Source organism: Oncorhynchus gorbuscha, linkage group LG13 (assembly GCF_021184085.1).
Source record: "Oncorhynchus gorbuscha isolate QuinsamMale2020 ecotype Even-year linkage group LG13, OgorEven_v1.0, whole genome shotgun sequence".
Lineage (NCBI taxonomy): Eukaryota > Metazoa > Chordata > Actinopteri > Salmoniformes > Salmonidae > Oncorhynchus > Oncorhynchus gorbuscha.
In genome coordinates, this window is record NC_060185.1 from 83,505,198 (window position 1) to 83,530,365 (window position 25,168).

The window sequence follows — 25,168 nt, forward strand, 5'->3', positions numbered from 1 at the left end:
CTCAGAGACGGAATTATGTCGAGACACAGATCATGTTGAAGGGTACCAAAACATTTCTGCAGCATTGAATGTCCCGGAGAAGACAGTGGCCTGCATCATTCTAAATTGGAAGAAGTTTGGGACCATCAAGACGGTTCCTAGACCTGGCCACCCGGCCAAACCGAGCAATCAGGGGAGAAGATACTTGGTCAGGGAGGTGACCAACAACACGATGGTCAATCTGACAGAGCTCCAGAGTTCCTCTGTAGAGATGGGAGAAACTTCCAGAAGGACAACTATCTCTGCAACACTCCACCATTCAGGCCTTTATGGTAGAGTGACCAAAAGGTACTTAAAGGACTCTCAGACCAGGAGAAACAAGATTCTCTGGTCTGATGAAACCAAGACTGGACTCTTTGGCCTGAATGCTAAGTGTCACGTCTGGAGAAATCCTGGCACCATCCCTACGGTGAAGCATGGTGGTGGCAGTATCATGCTGTGGGATGTTTTAAAGAGGCAGGGACTGGGAGACTGGTCGGGATTGAGGGAAATATGAACAGAGCAAAGTACAGAGAGATCCTTGATGAAAACCTGCTCCAGAGCACTCAGGACCTCAGACTGGGGCGAAGGTTCACCTTCCAACAGGACAACGACCCTAAGCACACAGCCAAAACAACACAGGAGTGGCTTCGGGACAAGTCTCTGAATGTCCTAGTGTGGCCCAGCCAGAGCCCGGACATGAACTCGATCAAACATCTCTGGAGAGACCTGAAAATAGCTGTGCAGCAACACTCCCCATCCAACCTGACAGAGCTTGAGAATAACTGCAGAGAAAAATGCCAAAGGTACTTTAACAAAGTACTGGGTAAAGGGTCTGAATACTTATGTAAATGTGATATTTCAGTTTTTTGTTTTTTATAAATTTGCAATCATTTCTAAAAACCTGTTTATACTTTCATTATGGGGTATTGTGTGTAGATTGATGAGGGGGGAAAAAATATTTAATCAATTTTAGAATAAGGCTGTAATGTAACAAAATGTGGAAAAAGTCAAGGGGTCTGAATACTTTCCGAATGCACTGTATCTGGGAACAGTTTTCCCTCATCATATGACCAGGAAATGCTCTAGGCCCGAAATATTGCCTATAGGTATCATTGTCAGGAAAAACTCTTTATGACTGTATTTGGGTCCACCATAGGCCCAGTAGCGATGTCAAGAGTTCCATGATATCATTGACTCACAGAGAGGCACAATGACTGAATCCCATTGGTTCAAGGGAAGCTGTACACAGCACCCCCTATCCATCATGAAGGGATTTTTACCTTTGATTTGTCTTCAGTACGCAACACTGTACTGGATCTCCAGTGTGCAAATTCACACTGTCATATGAACCCCAATCAGACTTCCTCTGAACGGGCATGGGGGAAAACGGCATGTCACTGTGAACCAATTAGCAACTGGCTAACAGGAGTCTTGGTTCCATCCAACACAGGAAGAGATGTATTGCTAACGACCAGGTCCTACTGCTGTTAATCTTCTGAGACCGGACCAAACCTCCACAAACATTCTGCTTCTGAAGAAACATAGAACGTGACAATGTGACAAAGACATGTACCCCATATGCCGTTCCAGTTCCAGTTTCAACCAGGCATTACATACTGTTGTTAATACACATCTTTAGTATCCGAGGTCCAAGCAAACATCAGCTGTGCACATCATCAACGTTTGCCCCAATGTTATTTTCTTTGAAAGCTAACTACTCCTAACACACTCAACCGTTCACTCCCCTTCCTGACTGACTCCATTCCTCTTCATTGGCCTTCCGCCAACTCAATCCACCTTGTTTTAAGGTGTACTCTTATTCTACGAAACTCCTACTTGTCCTCTCCACTGTTGCGAGTGATTTTGTATTTCTCCAGGAATTCTGCATGTTTCTGTCTGAGAATCTCTGTCTGCTTCTTAAACCCGTTCACTCTGCAAATCAAAATTAAGAAATCAGGTCCAGTCTCAGGTATATCCTACATATTAATACATACTCAATGCAAGGTTGATAATTACCACTACCGTAACTACAACAGTGTAGTAACACACGTAATAAAGACTTATAACACGTTTGAATTCTCACACACCTTGCCCTTTTTTTGGACTCGTTGTAGATTTGTGTGATGACCCTGTCCTTTTCGTCCATGAAGTTGTTATGGACTGACTCCAACTTTCTGTGTGACCGGAAGACAGAGAGACCTGTCAGACAACAGACTTGCACACAGTGGAATATCGTTGCCAGTTCAATTGGTATTTGGATTATTATTCATGTTTTATTATTCCGTACTAGTACAAATAGTCATACCAGGAAAAGTTGAATCTCTACAAACAATAAAAGTGCTTTCAAGTCATCGTGCCAAAACACAGATTACTAGATATATGACAGCACAACCTGGGTCTGAGCCAGGGGCACCTGTGCCTACAAAACAGACAGTTATCAGAGTCTACAGACCATTTAGTCTAGACTATGAATGAGTAAAAACATAATAATAGCAGTAATAGTCAAATGTCACATTTTAGCACATTACTCAGAAATGCATTTGAGTGACAGAAGTGTGATTCCTTTCCTTGAACGTGACAGAAGTCCTGCATTTCGTATTTAATTATGTGCTGAGTGTACATACATACATACAGTTTTAATGTCCAAGTATCAGTTTCACTCTGGTCTTTTCCCATATTACCTGAAGAGAACGTGAGCGCTGATGCCCAGTCCCATGATTTTACCTAAAGTAGAGAACGTGAGCGCTGATGCTCAGTTCCATGATGTTACCTAAAGAAGAGAACGTGAGCGCTGATGCTCAGTTCCATGTTACCTAAAGAAGAGAACGTGAGCGTTGATGCTCAGGCCCATGATGTTACCTAAAGTAGAGAACGGGAGCGCTGATGCCCAGGCCCATGATGTTACCTAAAGAAGAGAACGTGAGCGCTGATGCTCAGTCCTATGATGTTACCTAAAGTAGAGAACGTGAGCGCTGATGCTCAGTCCCATGATGTTAACTAAAGAAGAGAACGTGAGCGCTGATGCTCAGGCCCATGATGTTACCTAAAGTAGAGAATGTGAGCGCTGATGCTCAGGCCCATGACGTAACCTAAAGAGAACGTGAGCGCTGATGCTCAGTCCTATGATGTTTCCTAAAGAGAACGTGAGCGCTGATGCTCAGGCCCATGATGTTACCTAAAGAAGAGAACGTGAGCGCTGATGCTCGGTCCTATGATGTTACCTAAAGAGAATGTGAGCGCTGATGCTCAGGCCCATGATGTTACCTAAAGTAGAGAACGTGAGCGCTGATGCTCAGACCCATGATATTACCTAAAGAAGAGAATGTGAGCGCTGATGCTCAGTCCCATGATGTTACCTAAAGAATAGAACGTGAGCGCTGATGCTCAGTCCCATGATGTTACCTAAAGAATAGAACGTGAGCGCTGATGCTCAGGCCCATGATGTTACCTAAAGAAGAGAACGTGAGCGCTGATGCTCAGTCCTATGATGTTACCTAAAATAGAGAACGTGAGCGCTGATGCTCAGTCCTATGATGTTACCTAAAATAGAGAACGTGAGCGCTGATGCTCAGTCCCATGATGTTAACTAAAGAAGAGAACGTGAGTGCTGATGCTCAGGCCCATGATGTTACCTAAAGTAGAGAATGTGAGCGCTGATGCTCAGGCCCATGATGTACCCTAAAGAGAACGTGAGCGCTGATGCTCGGTCCTATGATGTTACCTAAAGAGAATGTGAGCGCTGATGCTCAGGCCCATGATGTTACCTAAAGAAGAGAACGTGAGCGCTGATGCTCAGTCCTATGATGTTACCTAAAGAAGAGAACGTGAGCGCTGATGCCCAGGCCCATGATGTTACCTAAAGAAGAGAACGTGAGCGCTGATGCCCAGGCCCATGATGTTACCTAAAGTAGAGACCGTGAGCGCTGATGCTCAGTCCCATGATGTTACCTAAAGTAGAGACCGTGAGCGCTTATGCTCAGTCCTATGATGTTACCTAAAGTAGAGAACGTGAGCGCTGATGCTCAGGCCCATGATGTTACCTAAAGAGAACGTGAGCGCTGATGCTCAGTCCCATGATGTTACCTAAAGTAGAGACCGTGAGCGCTTATGCTCAGTCCTATGATGTTACCTAAAGTAGAGAACGTGAGCGCTGATGCTCAGGCCCATGATGTTACCTAAAGAGAACGTGAGCGCTGATGCTCAGTCCCATGATGTTACCTAAAGAAGAGAACGTGAGCGCTGATGCTCAGGCCCATGATGTTACCTAAAGAGAACGTGAGCGCTGATGCTCAGTCCCATGATGTTACCTAAAGAAGAGAACGTGAGCGCTGATGCTCAGGCCCATGATGTTACCTAAAGAGAACGTGAGCGCTGATGCCCAGGCCCATGATGTTACCTAAAGAGAATGTGAGCGCTGATGCTCAGTCCCATGATGTTACCTAAAGAAGAGAATGTGAGCGCTGATGCTCAGTCCCATGATGTTACCTAAAGTAGAGACCGTGAGCGCTGATGCTCAGTCCTATGATGTTACTTAAAGAAGAGAACGTGAGCGCTGATGCTCAGTCCCATGATGTTACCTAAAGTAGAGAACGTGAGCGCTGATGCCCAGGCCCATGATGTTACCTAAAGTAGAGAACGTGAGCGCTGATGCTCAGGCACATGATGTTACCTAAAGAAGAGAACGTGAGCGCTGATGCTCAGTCCTATGATGTTACCTAAAGAGAACGTGAGCGCTGATGCTCAGGCCCATGATGTTACCTAAAGAATAGAACGTGAGCGTTGATGCTCAGGCCCATGATGTTACCTAAAGTAGAGAACGTGAGCGCTGATGCTCAGACCCATGATATTACCTAAAGAAGAGAACGTGAGCGCTGATGCTCATACCCATGATGTTACCTAAAGAAGAGAATGTGAGCGCTGATGCTCAGTCCCATGATGTTACCTAAAGTAGAGAATGTGAGCGCTGATGCTCAGGCCCATAATGTTACCTAAAGAAGAGAACGTGAGCGCTGATGCTCAGTCCTATGATGTTACCTAAAGAAGAGAACGTGAGCGCTGATGCCCAGGCCCATGATGTTACCTAAAGAAGAGAACGTGAGCGCTGATGCTCAGTCCTATGATGTTACCTAAAGAGAACGTGAGCGCTGATGCTCAGTCCTATGATGTTACCTAAAATAGAGAACGTGAGCGCTGATGCTCAGTCCCATGATGTTACCTAAAGAAGAGAACGTGAGTGCTGATGCTCAGGCCCATGATGAGCATACAGTAGCTAACTATTCTAAAGTTCCTCTTCCTCTTCCTCTCCCACTCCTCAGCTGTGGTCTCCTGAGGCCGAGAGTGTTTGAACTGATCCCAGTAGCGCATACTCTCCTGAGCTTCCGCCCTGAGAGAGGTAGACAGAGAGAGAGAAAAGGGGAAAAACTCTTGAGAATATAGAATATAATTCTATTGGTCACATACATATATTTAGCAGATGTTATTGTGGGTGTAGCGAAATGCATGTGTTCCTAGCTCCAACACTGCAGTAATATCTAATAATACACACAAATCTAAAACGTAAAAGAATGGAACTAAGAAATATTAGGTCGAGCAATTTCACAGTCCAGATTATATATACAGTAAATCAAATCAAGTCAAAAGTTTGGACACACAATCTCATTCAACGTTTTTTCATTGTTTGTACTATTTTCTACATTGTAGAATAATAGTGAAGACGTACAAACTATGAAATAACACATATGGAATCCTGTAGTAACCAGAAAAGTGTTAAACAAATCAAAATATATTTGATATTTGAAATTCTTCAAAGTAGCCATCCTTTGCCTTGATGACAGCTTTGCACACGCTTAGCATTCTCTCAACCAGCTTCATGAGGTAGTCATCTGAAATGCATTTCAATTAATACGTGTGCCTTGTTAAAAGTTCATTTCTGGATTTCTTTCCTTCTTAATGCATTTCAGCCAATCAGTTGTGCTGTGACAAGGTAGGGGTGGTATACAGAAGATAGCATCTGTGAATGTATTGTAATGTTTTTTAAATGGTATAAACTGCCTTAATTTTGCGGGACCTCAGGAAGAGCAGCTGCTGCCTTGGCAGGACCTAATGGGGATCCATAATAAATACAAATACAGTATATACAGCGCCGTGAAAAGGTATTTGCACCCTTTCTACTTTTCTCTACTTTAGCATATTTTTGATACTGACTGTTATCAGATTTTCAACCAAAACCTAATTTAGATCAAGGGAACCTGAGTTTACAAATAAACAAAAGTGATACTTGTTTTATTTATTTACTTAACAAAGTTGTGCAACACCTGATTCCCCTGTGTGAAAAAGTAATTTCCCCCCACCTTCAGCTGCAATGACTCCAACCAAATACTTCCCATAGTTGTTGATCAGTCTAACATCGCTGTGGAGGAATATTAGCCCACTCTTGCATGCAGAACTGCTTTAACTCAATGACATATATGGGTTTTCAAGCATGAACTGCTCGTTTCAAGTCCTGACACAAATTCTCAATTGGGATTAGGTCTGGACTTTGAATAGGCAATTCCAAAACTTCAAATGTGTTTATTTTTAGCCATTTTTATGTAGAACCATTGTCTTGCTGCATGACCCAGCTGTCCTTCAGCTTCAGCTCACAGACAGATGGCCTGACATTCTCCTGTAGAATTCTCTGATACAGAGCAGAATGTATGGTTCCTTCTATTAAGGCAAGTCGTCCAGGTCCTGAGGCAGGGAAGCATCAAACCATCACACTACCACCAACACCATGCTTGACCATTTGTATGAGCTTCTTACTGTGGAATGCAGTGTTTGGTTTTCACCAGCCATAATGGGACACGTGTGTGTGTGTATGGGTTAGTTCCTGCTTGCTTGAGTGTGTGCACATTTGTTTATGTACCTGGGGTTGTATGTGGAGGTGGGTCTGAAGGCCTGTCCCCCGGTGTAAGGGTGCCGTTGCCGCAGGTCGTACTCTCTCCTGGACACCTCCTTACTCAGCACCCTGTAGGCCTCGTTCAGCTCCACAAACTGGCCATGCAGCCCCGGGTTAGACGGGTCACTGTCTGGGTGCATCTGGTAGAGAGACAGGGGGCAGTGAGGATTAGTGATGAAAAAGCAGTAGATACCATCAATCTGTTGAATGGTCCTGCTGTTTCAGTCGGTGCTAAATGGATTTGTGTACACTACATTTGAGCAGTCAGGATGAGGATTTGGAAAAACCAGGGTTACTACTGTACATGCATACATACAGATAGATATAAACTTACTGTGTAGCTACAAACTGCAGAAAACTCATGTACTGACATAATACAACACACACACACAATAAAAATATGTACTGGTAAATATACTGTACATCCCTGTTAACATAGAGATCCTCACAACACCAAAACAAACAGTACAACAGTGAGCTCCAAAAGTATTGGGACAGTGACACATTTGTTGTTTTGGCTCTGTACTCCAGCCCTTTGGATTTGAAATTATACGTGAGTATGAGACCATCAGCTTTAATTTGAGGGTATTTTCAACCATATCGGGTGAACCGTTTAGAAATTACAGCACTTTTTATACATAGTCCCCCCCATGGGTTCGATTCCCGGGATCACCCATACGTAGAATGTATGCACACATGACTAAGTCGCTTTGGATAAAAGCGTCTGCTAAATGGCATATATTATTATTATTATTATTAGGGGACCAAAATTATTGGGAAAAATTCACTTATATGTTTATTAAAGTAATCAAAAGTTTAGTATTTGGTCCCATATTCCTAGCGCGCAATGATTACATCTCGCTTGTGACTATTATTTTGTAAGAACAGAATGTCTCTTCTACATTAATGTGGATGTTACCATGATTACAGGCGGTCCTGAATGAATCGTGAATAATGATTAGTGAGAAAGATAGACGCACAAATATCATAACACACCCCAAAAATGCTAACATCCTCTGTTATTGTAATGGTGAGAGGTTAGCATGTCTTGGAGGTATGATATTTGTGTGTCTAACTTTCTCACTCATCATTACTCATGATTCATTCAGGATAATCCATAATCATGGTAGCAGCCACATTAATATAGTGTTTAGAAACATATTCTATTCCTATTTACAATAAAAGTGACTCCAAAATGACAATACTGGTCCTTCTGTAGCTCAGTTGGTAGAGCATGGCGCTTGTAACGCCAGGGTAGTGGGTTCGATTCCCGGGACCACCCATACGTAGAATGTATGCACACATGACTGTAAGTCGCTTTGGATAAAAGCGTCTGCTAAATGGCATATTACAATACATTATTTACCATTAATTTCGATTGGGCACAAAATGATCTGAAACACAACCAAAACAAACAGCAATAGCATCCAACAAGTTTGTAGACTCACAAACTTGATGTAATCATGTGCTAGGAATATGGGACCAAATACTAAATTTGACAACTTTAAAAGACATAAGTGAATTTGTCCCAATATTTTTGGGCCCCTAAAATGGGGTTACTATGTACAATACATGCTGTAATTTCTAAAAGGTTCAACCAATATGGATGAAAATGCACATTAACCTAATTTTAAATTCAAAGTGTTGGAGTACAGTGCCAAAACAAAACATGTCACTGTCCCAATACTGGAGCTCACTGTATATTTAATCATGAACACAGTGGGAATGTGATGTTGGAAGATAGAAAAATACTGTGGAAGAGTGCACTCGTGTGGTCGGTGAGAGAAGCTGCAATTCCTTATAAACCATAATTGCATGCAACAATAAACCCTAAATATGTGCTGCTTAAACCATGTGCCTTTTATGAATTTACTAAGTATTTAAAGATTTTAGTTGATAAGTTAGGAGATTGTCGTACCTTTTTTGATTTATCGAAAAATGCATTCTTGATTTGCTCCAGTGTGGCATCAGGTTTTACACCAAGAAGGTCGTAGTGGTTAAATGCCGCTCTGCAATGAGACTCAATGAATGCTAATTATAAAGGATAACAACACACAGTACTGGGACCACATACAGTACAGTATTGGGACCTTGGACTCAACAATGCCTAACAGACCACAATCATCAGCATACTAGTGTAAGTACAGTGTAACTAGACAAGTATCAAATGCACACAAACACACTACCATGCACATTGTATAGCTGTGCACAAAGGTAAATACTGTAGAGGGAGAGAGCATACCTGTGCATAGAGCTCTGAAAGAGCAGGCGCAGTCCGCTCTTGCAGCACCATAGACAGCTCTGACAAAGACGCAACTGGGCCTCCAACTGCATGGTGGGAAGTATTGTTGCCTATAGAGTTTACAAAACAAATTACCTACGGAGGAGAAAAGACATAGGACAATATCAGTAGTGGCAAGTATAAAAACTATATCTAGGGATGAGTTATCAATCACATGCCTATTACATCAAAGACAGTTACAAATGCTTTCCCCATATAATGTGATAATAGGGTGCCGTTGTCACATATACCGTTCAGTCAGTAGGATGTCATTGAAAAGATAGTGGTCAGCAACAGGAGAAAGAGGAGAGTCCACTCAGTCACTGCAACACAACAAGAGCAAAGAGGGCGTCATATATTTTGCAGGCTTTGAGCATAGTCAACAGAGCTAGTCTTTTTTTAACTTGATAAATATAGTCAACAGAGCTAGTCTTTTTTTAACTTGATAAATAGTCAACAGAGCTAGTCTTTTTTTAACTTGATAAATAGAGTCAACATAGCTAGTCCCTTGAATCTTTCCACTGAGATTGACGCTGCCCAATTTAAAATGAGAAGAGTTTGAAGACACTGTAGTCACAGCATGAATACAACAACAGTTCAGTCATTATCTACAGTAATTCACAGCAAGTTACACGTTGTCCTGTCCCTTGCAAATCAACTAACTAGTTACTCAATTGATTATGTTTTGAACATTTGTTAGCTGTCCTGGCTAGTTAACGTTAGCTAGTGTGGAGAAGCATTAAACAAACTTGATAGTATCTGTAGCTATACACTTGTGGACGTAACTGGCTACCCAGTTAACTTACTTTATGCATATATATTTAGTTATTATCGGTCCAAATTGTACAGTCAACACAGTGTACTCTAGTTAGCATGGCTAGCTAGCTAACTAGGTAGAATTCAGCCAGTAGTAGCTAACGTTAGCTAGCTAGCTAAATCAACTAAAGAGACTGTTGACCTATGATTTCATGTGGCAAAAACACACTAGTATTTTAACAAAAGACAGAATTAAGGGTAAAGAAGCACAGACGTACCAAAAAACGGCATTTTCTTCGTTTCATAACAAAAAAAAATAATGGGAACGGGTTGTTACATAAGTGTCTTTTACAGAGTGCAGTGCTGCTGTCTGGGTAGGGTAGTTTTCAGTAAGGGACGCTGTGGCAAAAATGTTTTACAACGGAAAACACATGTGTTCCTATTTGACAAATTCAGGACGATAGTACCCAGCTTCATTCCCTTTCTAAACGTTTTTTCCATACTGAGCACGACCATACGCTACTAAACGTTTTTTATTTTGAAGGGTTAACCCTTTCATGCCTTTCCATTCTCTACAAGAGATGCATCAATTGGATTGTTTTTTTTTGCTAACAGCAAATTTCTACATTAAATCAAAAGTATGTTCAATGACGTATTGGGGAAAAGTGTTGTTCAGTACAAACTGTTCCGCAACGTAGTAAATGTTCAAGCGAACTGAACACAACTCTGCTGTGAGAGTGGGCGAGGCTGACCTGATTGTTTCGACCCTCTATCCCAAAACCACTTCCTGGACTTACTTTTGTTTAAACTTGAGACCACACACTTGTGTCTCTCACCGACTGTTTTTGAACATGTTTATGACTTTACCAAACGCTCAAGGCTTTAGTTCAGTCAGCGCCGACTCCAGAAATTGTAACGAAACATGTTCGTTATTCAGGCTTGACTTTACTTGTTTATGCTAGAGCGGTGGAGGGAACCGTATGTGGTAAGCATCTTTATAACTAGATCTATTTTTGTGTACGTTACCTTGTCAGGACAAGGTGTTGTTTATTTCAAACAGTTACACGAATATTGGCGAGAAACTGATTTAACATCTCCATAGAGGAACTCTGGAGCTCTGTCAGAGTGACCATTGGGTTCTTGGTCACTTCCCTGAACAAGACCCTTCTCCCCCGATCGATCAGTTTGGCTGGGAGGCCAGCTCTAGGAAGAGTCTTGGTGTTTCCAAAATTATTTCATTTAAGAATGATCGAGGCCACTTTGTTCTTCGGGACGTACAAAGCTGCAGTTGTTTTTTTGGTACCCTTCCCCAGATCTTTGCCTCACTCAATCCTGTCCCAGTACTCCACGGACAATTCCTTCGACCTCATGACTTGGTTAATGATCTGACATGCTCTGTCAACTGTGGGACCTTATATAGCCAGGTGTGTGCCTTTCCAAATCATGTCCAAGCAATTGAATTTACCACATGTGGACTCCAATCAAGTTGTAGAAACATCTCAAGGATGATCAATGGAAACAGGATGTACCTGAGCTCAATTTCAAGTCTCATAGCAAAGGGTCTGAATACTCACATTGTAGATTGATGAAGAACATTTTTAATGTAATCCATTTTAGAATGAGCCTGTAACTTATCAACATGTGGAAAAAGTCAAGGGGTCTGAATACTTTCTGAATGCACTGTATATGTGAAATCTAATGGAACTGAGAGTCATGATGAAGGGCTACTACCAAGCCAGTTCACTAGCTATTCAGTTTAAAGCAGCTCCTTAGCTACAGTTTTCTCCCAATATTGGACTCTTGTAAAACGATTCAGCCCGAAAATTAATTCAAATACTTTTCCTGCATGGGACACACTGTTTCCAAAACACTTTGAAACGTGATTTTTGTAGCAGGTTGGGAGAGCATTTTCGCTAACCATTTTCCTAACATTAGTCTCCTAACCTGCTATGAAAAAGTCACTTCGGAATCGGAGTGCCATGAAAAGCATCACATTTCAGTCAGTCAACTTCGGTGCTCCCGCGACTTTGGTTGAAGGATCTACAATCACGCCTGACGAGCCCGATGAAATCAGTGCCTCGCTAGAAGCCCCACCTTCCACAAGTGAAAAATGTGAGGCTGGGATTTATTACTTCAATTATTCCGCTCTTCACCTCGGTGTGAACAGGAATGATTCACACTACTAAACAAACAATTGCAAAACAAGACCGTGTTACGTTGCGCCAACAAAACTTTCCCCTAGTGGTAGAGCGTGCTCACCCCCTGGACGTTGTGTGCTGGAGGTTGTACTTGTTCTCCTAATTTTCTAACCTCAAACCATTTGTTATTCTTCAATTTACTGTTGTAATTAGTAAAAGGACTAAGAAAACAAGCGAGACGACGGTGGCTAAGCCGGGTTTGGGGACGAGATCATGCCTCCAGTCATGTGGTTATAGCATTTCTCTGAAAGATACTCACGATCTATATGGTTGGATCCTGTGTTTTACATTATAGCCATGACCATATATATATATGATTGAATATTATCTGCTGTTGGCTTGTGTGGATGTATATGTATGTGTTATGCAACATAGCTGACTTGAAACATTGTTAAAAGCTTCAGGGCCATGGGCCTTTCTCATGATGGAAAAATACAGAAGACAGGAACTGTCCAATGAGTTGGGGGGGGGGCACATTCAGAGCGGGGGGGGTGCAGAACAAGCAGTCGTTTGTTTTATAACAGGAACCAGGTGAGAGATAACGGAATGGAGCATCAGCGCATGGATGTTCTTCACAGCAACAGTTACATCTATCAACAGAAGCGCCAAGAGGCGGGGACCCGCCTGAGCGCCTGCAATAGGCTGAGCAAGTTTAAACCACGCCCAGTCTCTACTGTGATAGACAGTTCCAACCCGTCTGTTGGCCTATCACAGTATAAAGAATACTGTTTACATACATCTTGTCAGTTCTCTGTTCTGCCCTGCGTGGCATTACAGTGAGCCCGTATATACGAAAGTTGCATTTGCCATTTATTACTTAGCTAATAAAAATACATAGTATAAAATCGGTGACTCATTGTTATATTTATCCTGATACCAGATTCGAATTTACGCAATTCTAACAATATGTAGTTTCTCTTAGTTTGGAGTACGTTGAAACTGCCCTCCCTTGAACCAGTCCGTGTGCATATTGCCACGTACTACATACACACTCCCTGGAAAGACATGTAGCAATCTTGGGGAAGCTATGAATTACAGATGGCAACTTTCCAGTACCTCGGTTAGGACTGTGTTCAGAGCAAATGTCTTGTCTGCCTGGCTATGGGGTATGCGGTGACTGCTCACGGTTGCCAGTTACGGGAGGCTACTAGAAGAGAGAGGGCGGTCAGATTCGGTGGGTACCCCCCCACCGCCCTTGTAATAATAATAATATATGCCATTTAGCAGACGCTTTTATCCAAAGCGACTTACAGTCATGTGTGCATACATTCTACGTATGGGTGGTCCCGGGGATCGAACCCACTACCCTGGCGTTCGGTCAAGCACCACTTGCCTCTCTTCCCAGACTTTTTGATGAAGGGTCCGGTCCCAACTTGGTGATTCGGTTTTACGTGGACTTTTGCGACTGGGTTAGATAAACAAGTTTTTTTAAACATGTTTTTATTTTTTATTTCACCTCTATTTAACCAGGTAGGCCAGTTGAGAACAAGTTCTCATTTACAACTGCGACCTGGCCAAGATAAAGCAAAGCAGTGCGACACAAACAACAACACAGAGTTATTTGGACTATTTACAGATGGGCTATGTACAGGTGCAATGATCTGTGAGCTGCTCTGACAGCTGGTGCTTAAAGTTAGTGAGGGCGATATGAGTCTCCAGCTTCAGTGTTTTTTACAATTCGCTCCAGTCATTGACAGCAGAGAACTGGAAGGAAAGGCGGCCAAAGGAGGAATTGGGGGTGACCAGTGAAATATACCTGCTGGTGCGCGTGCTACAGGTGGGTGCTGCTATGGTGACCAGTGAGCTGAGATAAGGCGGGGCTTTACCTAGCCTAGACTTACAGATGGCCTGGAGCCAGTGAGTTTGGCGACGAATATGAAGCGAGGGCCAGCCAACAAGAGCATAAAGGTTGCAGTGTTGGGTAGTATATGGGGCTTTGGTGACAAAACGGATGGCACTGTGATAGACTGCATCCAATTTGCTGAGTAGGGTATTGGAGGCTATTTTGAAAATGACATCGCCGAAGTCAAGGATCGGTAGGATAGTCAGTTTTACGAGGGTATGTTTTTCAGCATGAGTAAAGGATGCTTTGATGCAAAATAGGACGCCGATTCTGTAATTAATTTTGGATTAGAGATGCTTAAAGTGAGTCTGGAAGGAGAGTTTACAGTCTAACCAGACACGTAGGTATTTGTAGAAGTCCAAATATTCTAAGTCAGAACCGTCCAGAGTAGTGATGCTAGATGAGTGGGCAGGTGCGGGCAATGATCGGTTGAAGAGCATGCATTTAGTTTTACTTACATTTATGAGCAATTGGAGGCCACGGAAGAAGTGTTGTATGGCATTGAAGCTTGTCTGGAGGTTAGATAACACAGGGCCAGAAGTATGCAGAATGGTGTCGTCTGGATCAGAGAATCACCAGCAGCAAGAGCGACATCATTGATGTATACAGAGAAAAGAGTCAGCCCGAGAATTGAACCCTGTGGCACCCCCATAGAGACTGCCAGAAGTCCGGACAACAGGCCCTCCAATTTGACACACTGAACTCTGTCTGAGAAGTAGGAGAAGCAGTCATTTGAGAAACCAAGGCTGTCTGCCGATAAGAATTTGGTGATTGACAGAGTCAAAAGCAGGTCAATGAATATGGCTGCACGGTATTGTCTTTTATCGATGGCGGTTATGAAATCGTTTAGGACCTTGAGCGTGGCTGAGGTGCACCCATGACCAGCTCGGAAACCAGATTGCATAGCGGAGAAGGTACGGTGGGATTCGAAATGGTCTGTTTGTTAACTTGGCTTTCGACGACCTTAGAAAGGCAGGGTAGGATTGATATAGGTCTGTAGCAGTTTGGGTCAAGAGTGTGCCCCCCTTTGAAGAGGGGGATCACCGCGGCAGCTTTCCAATCTTTGGGGATCTCAGACGATACGAAAGAGAGGTTGAACAGGTTAATAATAGGGGTTGCAACAATTGCAGTGGATCATTTTAGAAAGAGAGGGTCCAGATTGTCGTGCCCAGCTGATTTGTAGGGGTCCAGATTTTGCAGCTCTTTCAGAACATCAGCTATCTGGATTTGGGTGAAGGAGAAATGGGGAGGCTTGGGCAAGTTGCTGTGGGGGGTGCAGGGCAGTTGACCGGGGTAGGGGTAGCCAGGTGGAAAGCATGGCCAGCCGTAAAAAATGGTGGTGACAGTGTTTCCTAGCCTCAGTGCAGTGGGCAGCTGGGAGGAGGTGCTCTTATTCTCCATGGACTTTACAGTGTCCCAGAAGTTTTTGGGAGTTTGTGCTACAGGATGCAAATTTCTGTTTGAAAAAGCTAGCCTTTGCTTTCCTAACTGCCTGTGTATATTGGTTCCTAACTTCCCTGAAAAGTTGCATATCACGGGGGCTATTCGATGCTAATGCAGTACGCTGGTCAAGGGCAGTCAAGTCTGGAGTGAACCAAGGGCTATATCTGTTCCCGGTTATACATTTTTTGAACGGGGCATGCGTTTTTAAGATGGTGAGGAAAGCACCTTTAAAGAATAACCAGGCATTCTCTACTGACGGAATGAGGTCAATATCCTTCCAGGATACCCGGGACAGGTCGATCAGAAAGGCCTGCTCGCTGAAGTGTTTTAGGGAGCGTTTGACAGTGATGAGGGGATGTCGTTTTACCGCAGACCCATTACGGACGCAGGCAATGAGGCATTGATCACTGAGATCGTTGAGTACTGCATAGCGTGCTAACCAGGCTGGATAACTCACATAGGCAAGCTAGCTATTGCTAGCTATTCTTGCCTCCCCATGGTGGAGTTGCTTGGGTAGCTGTCTTGTCGAGTATACGTTGTGTTAAGTCGCTTGGTTATTCTAAACGGAACATGCTGTGGCCAAAGAGGCTAGCTAGCATGCTTAACTTCCGGGAGTGAAACCTGCTAGCTTTCACCTGGCTTTATGGCAACCCCATTCTTATTTTCAGTTCCTGGAGTTGGGGGCAGTGAAGGAAACAGGGTTTGCGTGCACCTCTGATGAAGAAGCAGCCACCCGAGTACTTGGCTGTGGTGACTCCCGGAGCGAGGGTCCTTGACACTGGTCTGAATGACCAGTGCGCCCATCAGCAAAAACATTAACTCTTCTCACATAAATGGCTTATTACTGGAATTCATTGCTAATTCCTGCCTGTAGCTCACTAGTCCCTATGAAGTGTCTAGTGGTACAGGTTATGGGCTCCATAGGCGATTAGTTGTTGGTAGTGGACTTGAGGGAACGAGCAGGGTTGGACATGACCTCGCTATTATCCCACACGCAGTCTCTATGGTTCATATTAACCCCCGAATGAGCCGTCTGTCTCCAGTTTAACACTTTTCGTCCCTGGGAATTAGATTAATTTACAAATCGTCCCTTTCTGTTACAACCGAAAGCGTCAGTTTTTCAGAGCTGTCTGTCCCATTCCCAGCTATTTTACAAAGTGCTTTGTCGCCAGTACCTATAACTGATCAATAGGTTAACCTCCAAGATAAGTTCCCTGCGTCTATTTTTAATGTGTGCGGTCCAGCACTGGGTGCCAGCTGGTTACCGGAACCCATTTTACCACCTAAACCGAGTGAGGCTACTTGTGACAATAGTACCCCCATGTGGCATGGCCAATCAGGATACATCACTGATCTCGGAAGCACGTGTGCCCAGAGTGGACCGGGCTGTATAAGCAAACCTTGGCACATTAAACACATTTCAACTGAGTTCCAGAGTGTTCACGGGTGTTAAGTGTTGTCTCCCGTATGTGAGTTCGATGAAACATGTTCAGGCACACGGTTGTCAAGAGTGGTGGAAATGGAAGAAGAACCAAACTCTCCCAGTCCACAAGATGGCGTCCCACCCCTTCAGATGGTACTTCACCGGAGTCCCGCTGTGTGCTACAACCAATAATGCGCATGCGCAGTATCCCCCCGGATCATGCAAACAGTAATGTCAGGGTACAGGCTACAATTTGTTGTAAGTCCCCCACACTTTTGCGGCTTCATCACATCTACAGTTCCCGAGGCCTCAGTGCTCGTTTTGAGGGAGGAAATATCCTCCTGTTACCAGAAGCAAGCAGTCCGAGTGGTTGCTATGTCAAAGATCCGGGACTGCTGGTACAGCTGATATTCCTGGTTACGAAAAGGGACGGGACTTTGCGTCCCATTCTAGGCCTACAAGCACCTCGGAGTCTACAAATTCAGAATGCTATTACAGCGATTGGCTGGTGGCGGGGGAGCAAGGGGAAAACAGTGTTGCACACAACCATGCTACTGTCCCGTATTTAGTCTCTAGGCTTCATAAGAAACCAGAAAAAAAGCTGTCTGACTCCATCTCAGCGCAATCCGTTTCTTGGTCTTTAGCTAGACTCACTCGCTTATCACACTTTTCTATCCCCGCGGAGGGTGGGGTTTGCTGTAACTCGATTCAGGGGGTAGGGACACTGATGTCAATTACCCCGAGTATCTGGCACTCAGGCACTTCCCCCTGTTTGTGTCAGGCTGCTTGTGCTGGTCAGAACCGAAAATATGTCAGTGGTGGCTTGCATCAACCTCCTTTTTTTGTACAATTTTATTTGAGTTTTCTTAAAAAACATACTTAAACAAAGACAATGGACAACTTAACATTTACGTAAATTAATTTCTACAAACATTGATGACATCACACTTGCTCAGATCAAATCAAATGTTGTGCTGAATACAACAGGTGTAGTAGACCTTACAGTGAAATGCTTACTTATGAGCCCCTAACCAAATGTGCAGTTTATAAAAATAAAATGGATAAGAATAAGAGATAAAAGTAACAAGTAATCAAAGAGCAGCAGTAAAAAATAACAATATATACAGGGGGTTGCCGGGACAGAGTCAATGTGTGGAGGCACCGGATAGTTGAGGTAGTATGTACATGTAGGTAGTTATTAAAGTGACAATGCATAGATGACAACAGAGAGTGGCAGTGGTGTGGAGAGGGGAGGGGGGGCCATGCAAATAGTCTGGGTAGCCATGTGACTAGATGTTCAGGAGTATTATGGCTTGGGGATACAAGTTGTTTATCTTATATGCATAGTCACTTTAACTATACATTCATGTACACACTTCCTAAATTGGCCCGACCAACCAGTGCGGGCTATCTGCATTGTGTCCCACCACCCGCCAACCCCACTTTTTACGCTTCTGCTACTCTGTTCATCATATATGCATAGTCACTTTAACGATACCTACATGTACATACTACCTCAATAAGCCTGACTAACAGGTGTATGTATATAGCCTTGCTACACTTTTTTCAAATGTCTTTATACTGTTGTTTTTATTTCTTTACTTACCTACACACACACACACACACCTTTTTTTCCACACAATTGGTTAGAGCCTGTAAGTAAGCATTTCACTGTAAGGCGCACGTGACAAATGAACTTTGATTTGATTTGTTTAGAAGCCTCTTGGACCTAGACTTGGCGCTCCGGTACCGCTTGCCGGGCGGTAGCAGAGAGAACAGTCTATGACTTGGGTGGCTGGAGTCTTTGACAATTTTTAGGGCCTTCCTCTGAAACAGCCTGGTATAGAGGTCCTGGATGGCAGGAAGCTTGGCCCCAGTCATGTACTGGACCGTTCGCACTGCCCTCTGTAGTGCCTTGCCGTCGGAGGCCAAGCAGTTGCCATAACAGGCAGTGATGCAACCAGTCAGGATGCTCTCCATGGTGCAGCTGTAGAACCTTTTGAGGACCCAAATCTTTTCAATCTCCTGAGGGAGAATAGGGAGAATAGGTTTTGTCATGCCCGCTTCACGACTGTCTTGGTGTGCTTGAACCATGTTAGTTTGTTGGTGATGCGGACACCAAGGAACTTGAAGCTGTCAACCTGCTCCACTGCAGACCTGTCGATGAGAATGGGGACGCACTCGGTCCTCTTTTTCCTGTAGTTCACAATCATCTCCTTTGTCTTGATCACGTTGAGGGAGAGATTGTTGTCTTGGCACCACACGGCCTGGTCTCTGACCTCCTCCCTATAGGCCGTCTCGTTGTTGTCGGTGATCAGGCTTACTGCTGTTGTATCATCGGCAAACTTAATGATGGTGTTGGAGTCGTGCCAGGCCGTGCAGTCATGAGTGAACAGGGAGTACAGGAGAGGGCTGAGCACGCACCACTGAAGGGCTCCTGTGTTGAGGATCAGTGTGGCGGATGTGTTGTTACCTACCCTCACCACCTGGGGGTGACCCATCAGGAAGTCCAGGATCCAGTTGTAGATGGAGGTGTTTAGTCCCAGGGTCCTTAGCTTACTGATGAGCTTTGAGGGAACTATGGTGTTGAACGCTGAGCTGTAGTCAACGAATAGCATTCTCACGTAGGTGTTCCTTTTCTCCAGGTGGGAAACGGCAGTGTGGAGTGTAATAGAGATTGCACCATCTGTGGATCTGTTGGGTGGTATGCGAATTGGAGTAGGTCTAGGGTTTCTGAGATGATGGTGTTGATGTGAAAGCACTTCATGGCTACAGTCATGAGTGCTACGGGTCGGTTGTCATTTAGGAAGGTTACCTTAGGGTTCTTGGGCACAGGTAACATGTTGGTAGTACAGACTCGGACAGGAAGATGTTGAAAATGTCAGTGAAGACACTTGCTAGTTGGTCAGCGCATGCTCGCAGGACACGTCCCGGTAATCCGTCTTGCCCTGCAGCCTTGTGAATGTTGACCTGTCTAAAGGTCTTACTCATATCGGCGAGAGCATGATCACACAGTCTTCCGGTACAGCTGGTGCTCTCATGCATGTGTCAGTGTTATTTGCCTCGAAGCGAGCATAGAAGTAGTTTAGCTCGTCTGGTAGGCTCGGGTTACTGGGCAGCTCTCGGCTGTGCTTCCCTTTGTAGTCTGTAATGGTTTGCAAACCCTGCAACATCCGACAAGCGTCAGATCCGGTGTAGTACGACTCGATCTTAGTCCTGTATTGACGCTTTGCCTGTTTGATGGTTTGTCGGAGGGCATAGCGGGATTTCTTATAAGCTTCCTTGAAAGCAGCAGCTCTAACCTTTAGCTCAGTGCGGATTCTGCCTGTAATCCATGGCTTCTGGTTGGGGTATGTATGCACAGTCACTGTGAGGACGACGTCATCGATTAACTTATTGATGAAGCCAATGATAGATGTGGTGTATTCCTCAATGCCATGAATCCCGGAACATATTCCAGGCATATTCCAGGCTGTGCTAGCAAAACAATCCTGTAGCTTAGCATCTGCTTTATCTGACCATTTTTCTATTGATCTAGTCACTGGTGCTTCCTGCCTTAATTTTTGCTTGTAAGCAGGAATGGTCAGATTTGCCAAATGGAGTGCGAGGGAGAGCTTTGTATGCGTCCCTGTGTGTGGAGTTCTTTTCCCTCTGGTTGCACATTTAACATGCTGATAGAAATTTGGTAAAACTGATTTAAGTTTCCCTGCATTAAAGTCTAAGGCTACTAAGAGTGCCGCCTCTGGGTGAGCATTTTCTTGTTTGCGCTTATGGCGGAATACAGCTCTTTCAGTGCTATCTTAGTGCCAACCTCTGACTGAGGTGGTATGTAAACAGCTACGAAGAATACAGATGAGAACTCTCTCGGTAGGTAGTGTGGTCTACAGCTTATCATGATATACTCAACCTCAGGCGAGCAATAGCTTGAGACTTCCTTAGATATAGTGCACCTGCTGTTATTTCCAAAAATACATAGTCCGCCACCCCTTGTCTTACCAGACGCCACTGTTCTGTCCTGCCGGTACATCGTATAACCAGCCACCTCTATGTTGATATTGTCATCCTTCAGCCATGACTCTGTGAAGTATAAGATGTTACAGTTTTTAATGTCCCGTTGGTAGTTTAATCTTCCCCATAACTCGTCGATTTTATTGTCCAAAAATTGCATGTTTGCAAGCAGAATTGAGGGTAGTGGGGGTTTATTCGATCGCCTCCGACTTCTCAGAAGGCATCTCTTTCTCCGCCTCTTCACGCAGATCAAGGGGGTCGGGGGCCTGTACCCGAGGGAGCCATATATCCTCCGCCTTAGGCTCGTTAGAGTCGTAAAAAAATGATTCTGCTAGTCTGTGGTGAGTAACCGAGGTCCTGATGTCTAGAAGTTATTTTCGGTAATAAGAGACGGTAGCAGCAACATTATGTACAAAATTAGTAAAACATTTGTTACAAACAGCGCAGACAACCAAACAAAAAAACACAATCGGTTGGGGGCACGTAAAAGTACATTAAAGTGTCTAATTTGAAAAACAGACACCTCCCAAGTCCTCAACTGGCAGCTTTATTAAATAGTACACGCAAAACAACGTCAACAGTGAGGAGGCGACTCCAGGATGCTGTCCTTCTAGGCAGAGTTCTTCTGTCCAGTCTCAACGTCAACAGTGAGGAGGCGACTCCAGGATGCTGTCCTTCTAGGCAGAGTTCTTCTGTCCAGTCTCAACGTCAACAGTGAGGAGGCGACTCCAGGATGCTGTCCTTCTAGGCAGAGTTCCTCTGTCCAGTCTCAACGTCAACAGTGAGGAGGCGACTCCAGGATGCTGTCCTTCTAGGCAGAGTTCCTCTGTCCAGTCTCAACGTCAACAGTGAGGAGGCGACTCCAGGATGCTGTCCTTCTAGGCAGAGTTCCTCTGTGTTCTTTTGCCCATCTTAATCTTTTCTTTTTATTTGCCAGTCTGAGATATGGCTTTTTCTTTGCAACTGCCAAGAAGGCCAGCATCCCGATGTCGCGCCTCTTCACTGTTGACGTTGAGACTGGTGTTTTGCGGGTATTATTTAATGAAGCTGCCAGTTGAGGACTTGTGAGGCGTCTGTTTCTCAAATATCTGAAATCAGCACCGCAGAGAAAACAGTAGTTCCATGCCCAGAGAGATGTCAACTACTTATAAACATTCAAAAACTACTCGATACCCAAAATGATAAGCTATTTTTCCACCAAAAAAATGACAAAGAATAATTTTTATAGGAAGATATTTATTAATTTGCACAATGAGGATGATAAATAAAAATATGAATATAAAGAACCAGTATAAAACAAAAACAAATCAATATTGACAGTAATACTACAAAATGCCATAGATTATAGACATCCTCTCTCTCTTCCGTTTTTTTGCATTCTTTGCGTCACCACAACTACTAAGGTCAGGGTGCAGAGTTTGAAGGTCAAGACTTGTTTTTCCAACAAGTATTGGGCATTCCTCTATTCTCTTTATTTCTGTAAACCTTATTGGCTCAGCCCAATTCACACTAAAGACTACACTTGATGACACTATCATCAAAATTCTATATTTCTGAGAAATCTGGATGCTTCAAATGCCTTGAAAGCAGCTGCATCTACACATATAGCATCATACAACAACCTTCACTTGAGGAAGAGAGTGATTCTGTGACACAATAGAACATTCATGTGTCTTGCTCACATAGTGAGCCTGTCTGAATATAGTGGCTCTCTTTCACAAATACCACATGCTTCTTGCTTCTCATTGAAAGCGGCTCAGTACAAATGTGCATTAACACACTCAAAACAATTAATTACTTTTTCCTTGAGCGCTAACATACAAATGGTACATTTGACAATTTTGGAACTGTTGGATATAACACACATACAGTACCAGTTTGGGCCCACCTACTCATTCAAGGGTTTTCTTTATTTTAAATGTTTTCTACATTGTCAAATAATAGTGAAGACATCAAAACTATGAAATAACACTCATGTATTAACCAAAAAAGTGTTAAACAAATCAAACAGCTCAAATAAGCAAAGAGAAACGACAGTCCATCATTACTTTTAAGACATGAAAGTCAGTCAATCCGGAAAATTGCTGCCCAAATAAATGCTTCACAGAGTTCAAGTAACAGACACATCTCAACATCAACTGTTGAGAGGAGACTGCGTGAATCAGGCCTTCGTGGTCGAATTGCTGCAAAGAAACCACGAATAAAAGGACACCAATAAGAACATGAGATGCCAAGACTGTGCAAAGCTGCCATGAAGGCTAAGGGTGGCTACTTTGAAGAATCTCAAATATAAAATATATTTGTTTAAAAATGTTTGGGTTGCTACATGATTCATTATGTGTTACTTCATAGTTTTGATGTCTTCACTATTATTCTATAATGTAGAAAATAGTAAAAATAAAGAAAAATCCTGGAATGAGTAGCTGTGTCCAAGCTTTTGACTGGTACTGTACATATTGAACAAACACTTTTAGGTCATGTTTTGTTGAAACAGACAACCCTGTAAAATAATAACTTCATATTTATATGTAACTAATTTGGCATGGTCCAGTCATTCAGTAAGCTACCTTGTTATGAAGTTAGCGAGCTATGCACTGATGAATTTAGCTGATATAAAAATGATTGTGATCACATGAAACCATATATATAACTCTAGGATGAGATGGTATGTGGTACTAGTTAAACATTTGATTTTTAAAAATGCCATAACACTGCTTAATTTATTCTTCCTTTTTTGGTTATACTCAGGTAATCCCTTTTGATTGAAAAAAACATTTACCAAGTGGCATAATGTGAGGTTGGAGGTTGAACCTTGTTACATAAGAGACGAATGTGTTACATATGTGGTGAATGGTGGTGGTGATCAAATTAAATCAAATTAATTTATATAGCCCTTCGTACATCAGCTGATATCTCAAAGTGCTGTACAGAAACCCAGCCTAAAACCCCAAACAGAAAGCAATGCAGGTGTTGAAGCACGTTGGCTAGGAAAGACTCCCTAGAAAGGCCAAAACCTAGGAAGAAACCTAGAGAGGAACCAGGCTATGAGGGGTGGCCAGTCCTCTTCTGGCTGTGCCGGATGGAGATTATAACAGAACATGGTCAAGATGTTCAATTGTTCATAAATGACCAGCATGGTCAAATAACAGGTCTGGGACAGGTAGCACGTCCGGTGAACAGGTCAGGATTCCATAGCCGCAGGCAGAACAGTTGAAACTGGAGCAGCAGCAAGGCCAGGTGGACTGGGGACAGCAAGGAGTCATCATGCCAGGTCGTCCTGAGGCATGGACTTACGGCTCAGGTCCTTCGAGAGAGAGAAAGAAAGAGAGAATTAGAGAGAGCATACTTCAAATCAAATCAAATTTATTTATATAGCCCTTCGTACATCAGCTGATATCTCAAAGTGCTGTACAGAAACCCAGCCTAAAACCCCAAACAGCAAACAATGCAGGTGTAAAAGCACGGTGGCTAGGAAAAACTCCCTAGAAAGGCCAAAACCTAGGAAGAAACCTAGAGAGGAACCGGGCTATGTGGGGTGGCCAGTCCTCTTCTGGCTGTGCCGGGTAGAGATTATAACAGAACATGACCAAGATGTTCAAATGTTCATAAATGACCAGCATGGTCAAATAATAATAAGGCAGAACAGTTGAAACTGGAGCAGCAGCACAGTCAGATGGACTGGGGACAGCAAGGAGCCATCATGTCAGGTAGTCCTGGGGCACGGTCCTAGGGCTCAGGTCCTCCGAGAGAGAGAAAGAAAGAGAGAATTAGAGAGAGCATATGTGGGGTGGCCAGTCCTCTTCTGGCTGTGCCAGGTGGAGATTATAACAGAACGTGGCCAAGATGTTCAAATGTTCATAAATGACCAGCATGGTTGAATAATAGTAAGGCAGAACAGTTGAAACTGGAGCAGGAGCATGGCCAGGTGGACTGGGGACAGCAAGGAGTCCTCATGTCAGGTAGTCCTGGGACATGGTCCTACTTAAATTCACACAGGACACCGGATAAGACAGGAGAAGTACTCCAGATATAAAACTACTGGGCCAGACTACACTCAATCATATGACCCACTGAAGAGATGAGTCTTCATTAAAGACTTAAAGGTTGAGACCGAGTTTGCGTCTCTCACATGGGTAGGCAGACCATTCCATAAAAATTGAGCTCTATAGGAGAAAGCCCTGCCTCCAGCTGTTTGCTTAGAAATTCTAGGGACAATTAGGAAGCCTGTGTCTTGTGACCGTAGCGTACGTGTAGGTAG

At 43.6% G+C, this 25,168-nt stretch overlaps 1 protein-coding gene and 1 long non-coding RNA gene across 2 annotated transcripts; both read right to left on the bottom strand.

Annotated features, from left to right (window-relative positions):
• Positions 1 to 672: 672 nt before the first annotated feature.
• On the bottom strand, positions 673 to 10,406 carry dnajc4 (DnaJ (Hsp40) homolog, subfamily C, member 4). The gene is made up of 8 exons (XM_046296673.1): positions 10,274 to 10,406; positions 9,491 to 9,562; positions 9,201 to 9,335; positions 8,877 to 8,967; positions 6,926 to 7,098; positions 5,237 to 5,404; positions 2,109 to 2,195; positions 673 to 1,953 (listed from the first exon to the last, which is right to left on the bottom strand). The coding sequence occupies exons 3-8, from the start codon at positions 9,290 to 9,292 to the stop codon at positions 1,854 to 1,856; spliced, it is 711 nt and encodes a 236-aa protein (XP_046152629.1). The 5' UTR covers positions 9,293 to 9,335; positions 9,491 to 9,562; positions 10,274 to 10,406; the 3' UTR covers positions 673 to 1,853.
• On the bottom strand, positions 2,275 to 4,019 carry LOC123993604. Its single transcript, XR_006831476.1, has 2 exons — positions 2,835 to 4,019; positions 2,275 to 2,791 (listed from the first exon to the last, which is right to left on the bottom strand). It is a non-coding gene; the product is annotated as an uncharacterized LOC123993604 (long non-coding RNA).
• Positions 10,407 to 25,168: the final 14,762 nt, after the last annotated feature.

Bases quoted from the DNA above. Each gene is read 5' to 3' on its own strand.
- dnajc4 (XM_046296673.1), bottom strand. From the start codon at position 9,292: ATGCAGTTGGAGGCCCAGTTGCGTCTTTGTCAGAGCTGTCTATGGTGC. The intron at 5,405-6,925 runs GTACATAAACAA...TACCTCTCTCAG, and splicing joins ACCTCCACATACAACCCCAG to GGCGGAAGCTCAGGAGAGTA. The intron at 1,954-2,108 runs GTGTGTGAGAAT...TTTGATTTGCAG, and splicing joins GAGTCCAAAAAAAGGGCAAG to AGTGAACGGGTTTAAGAAGC.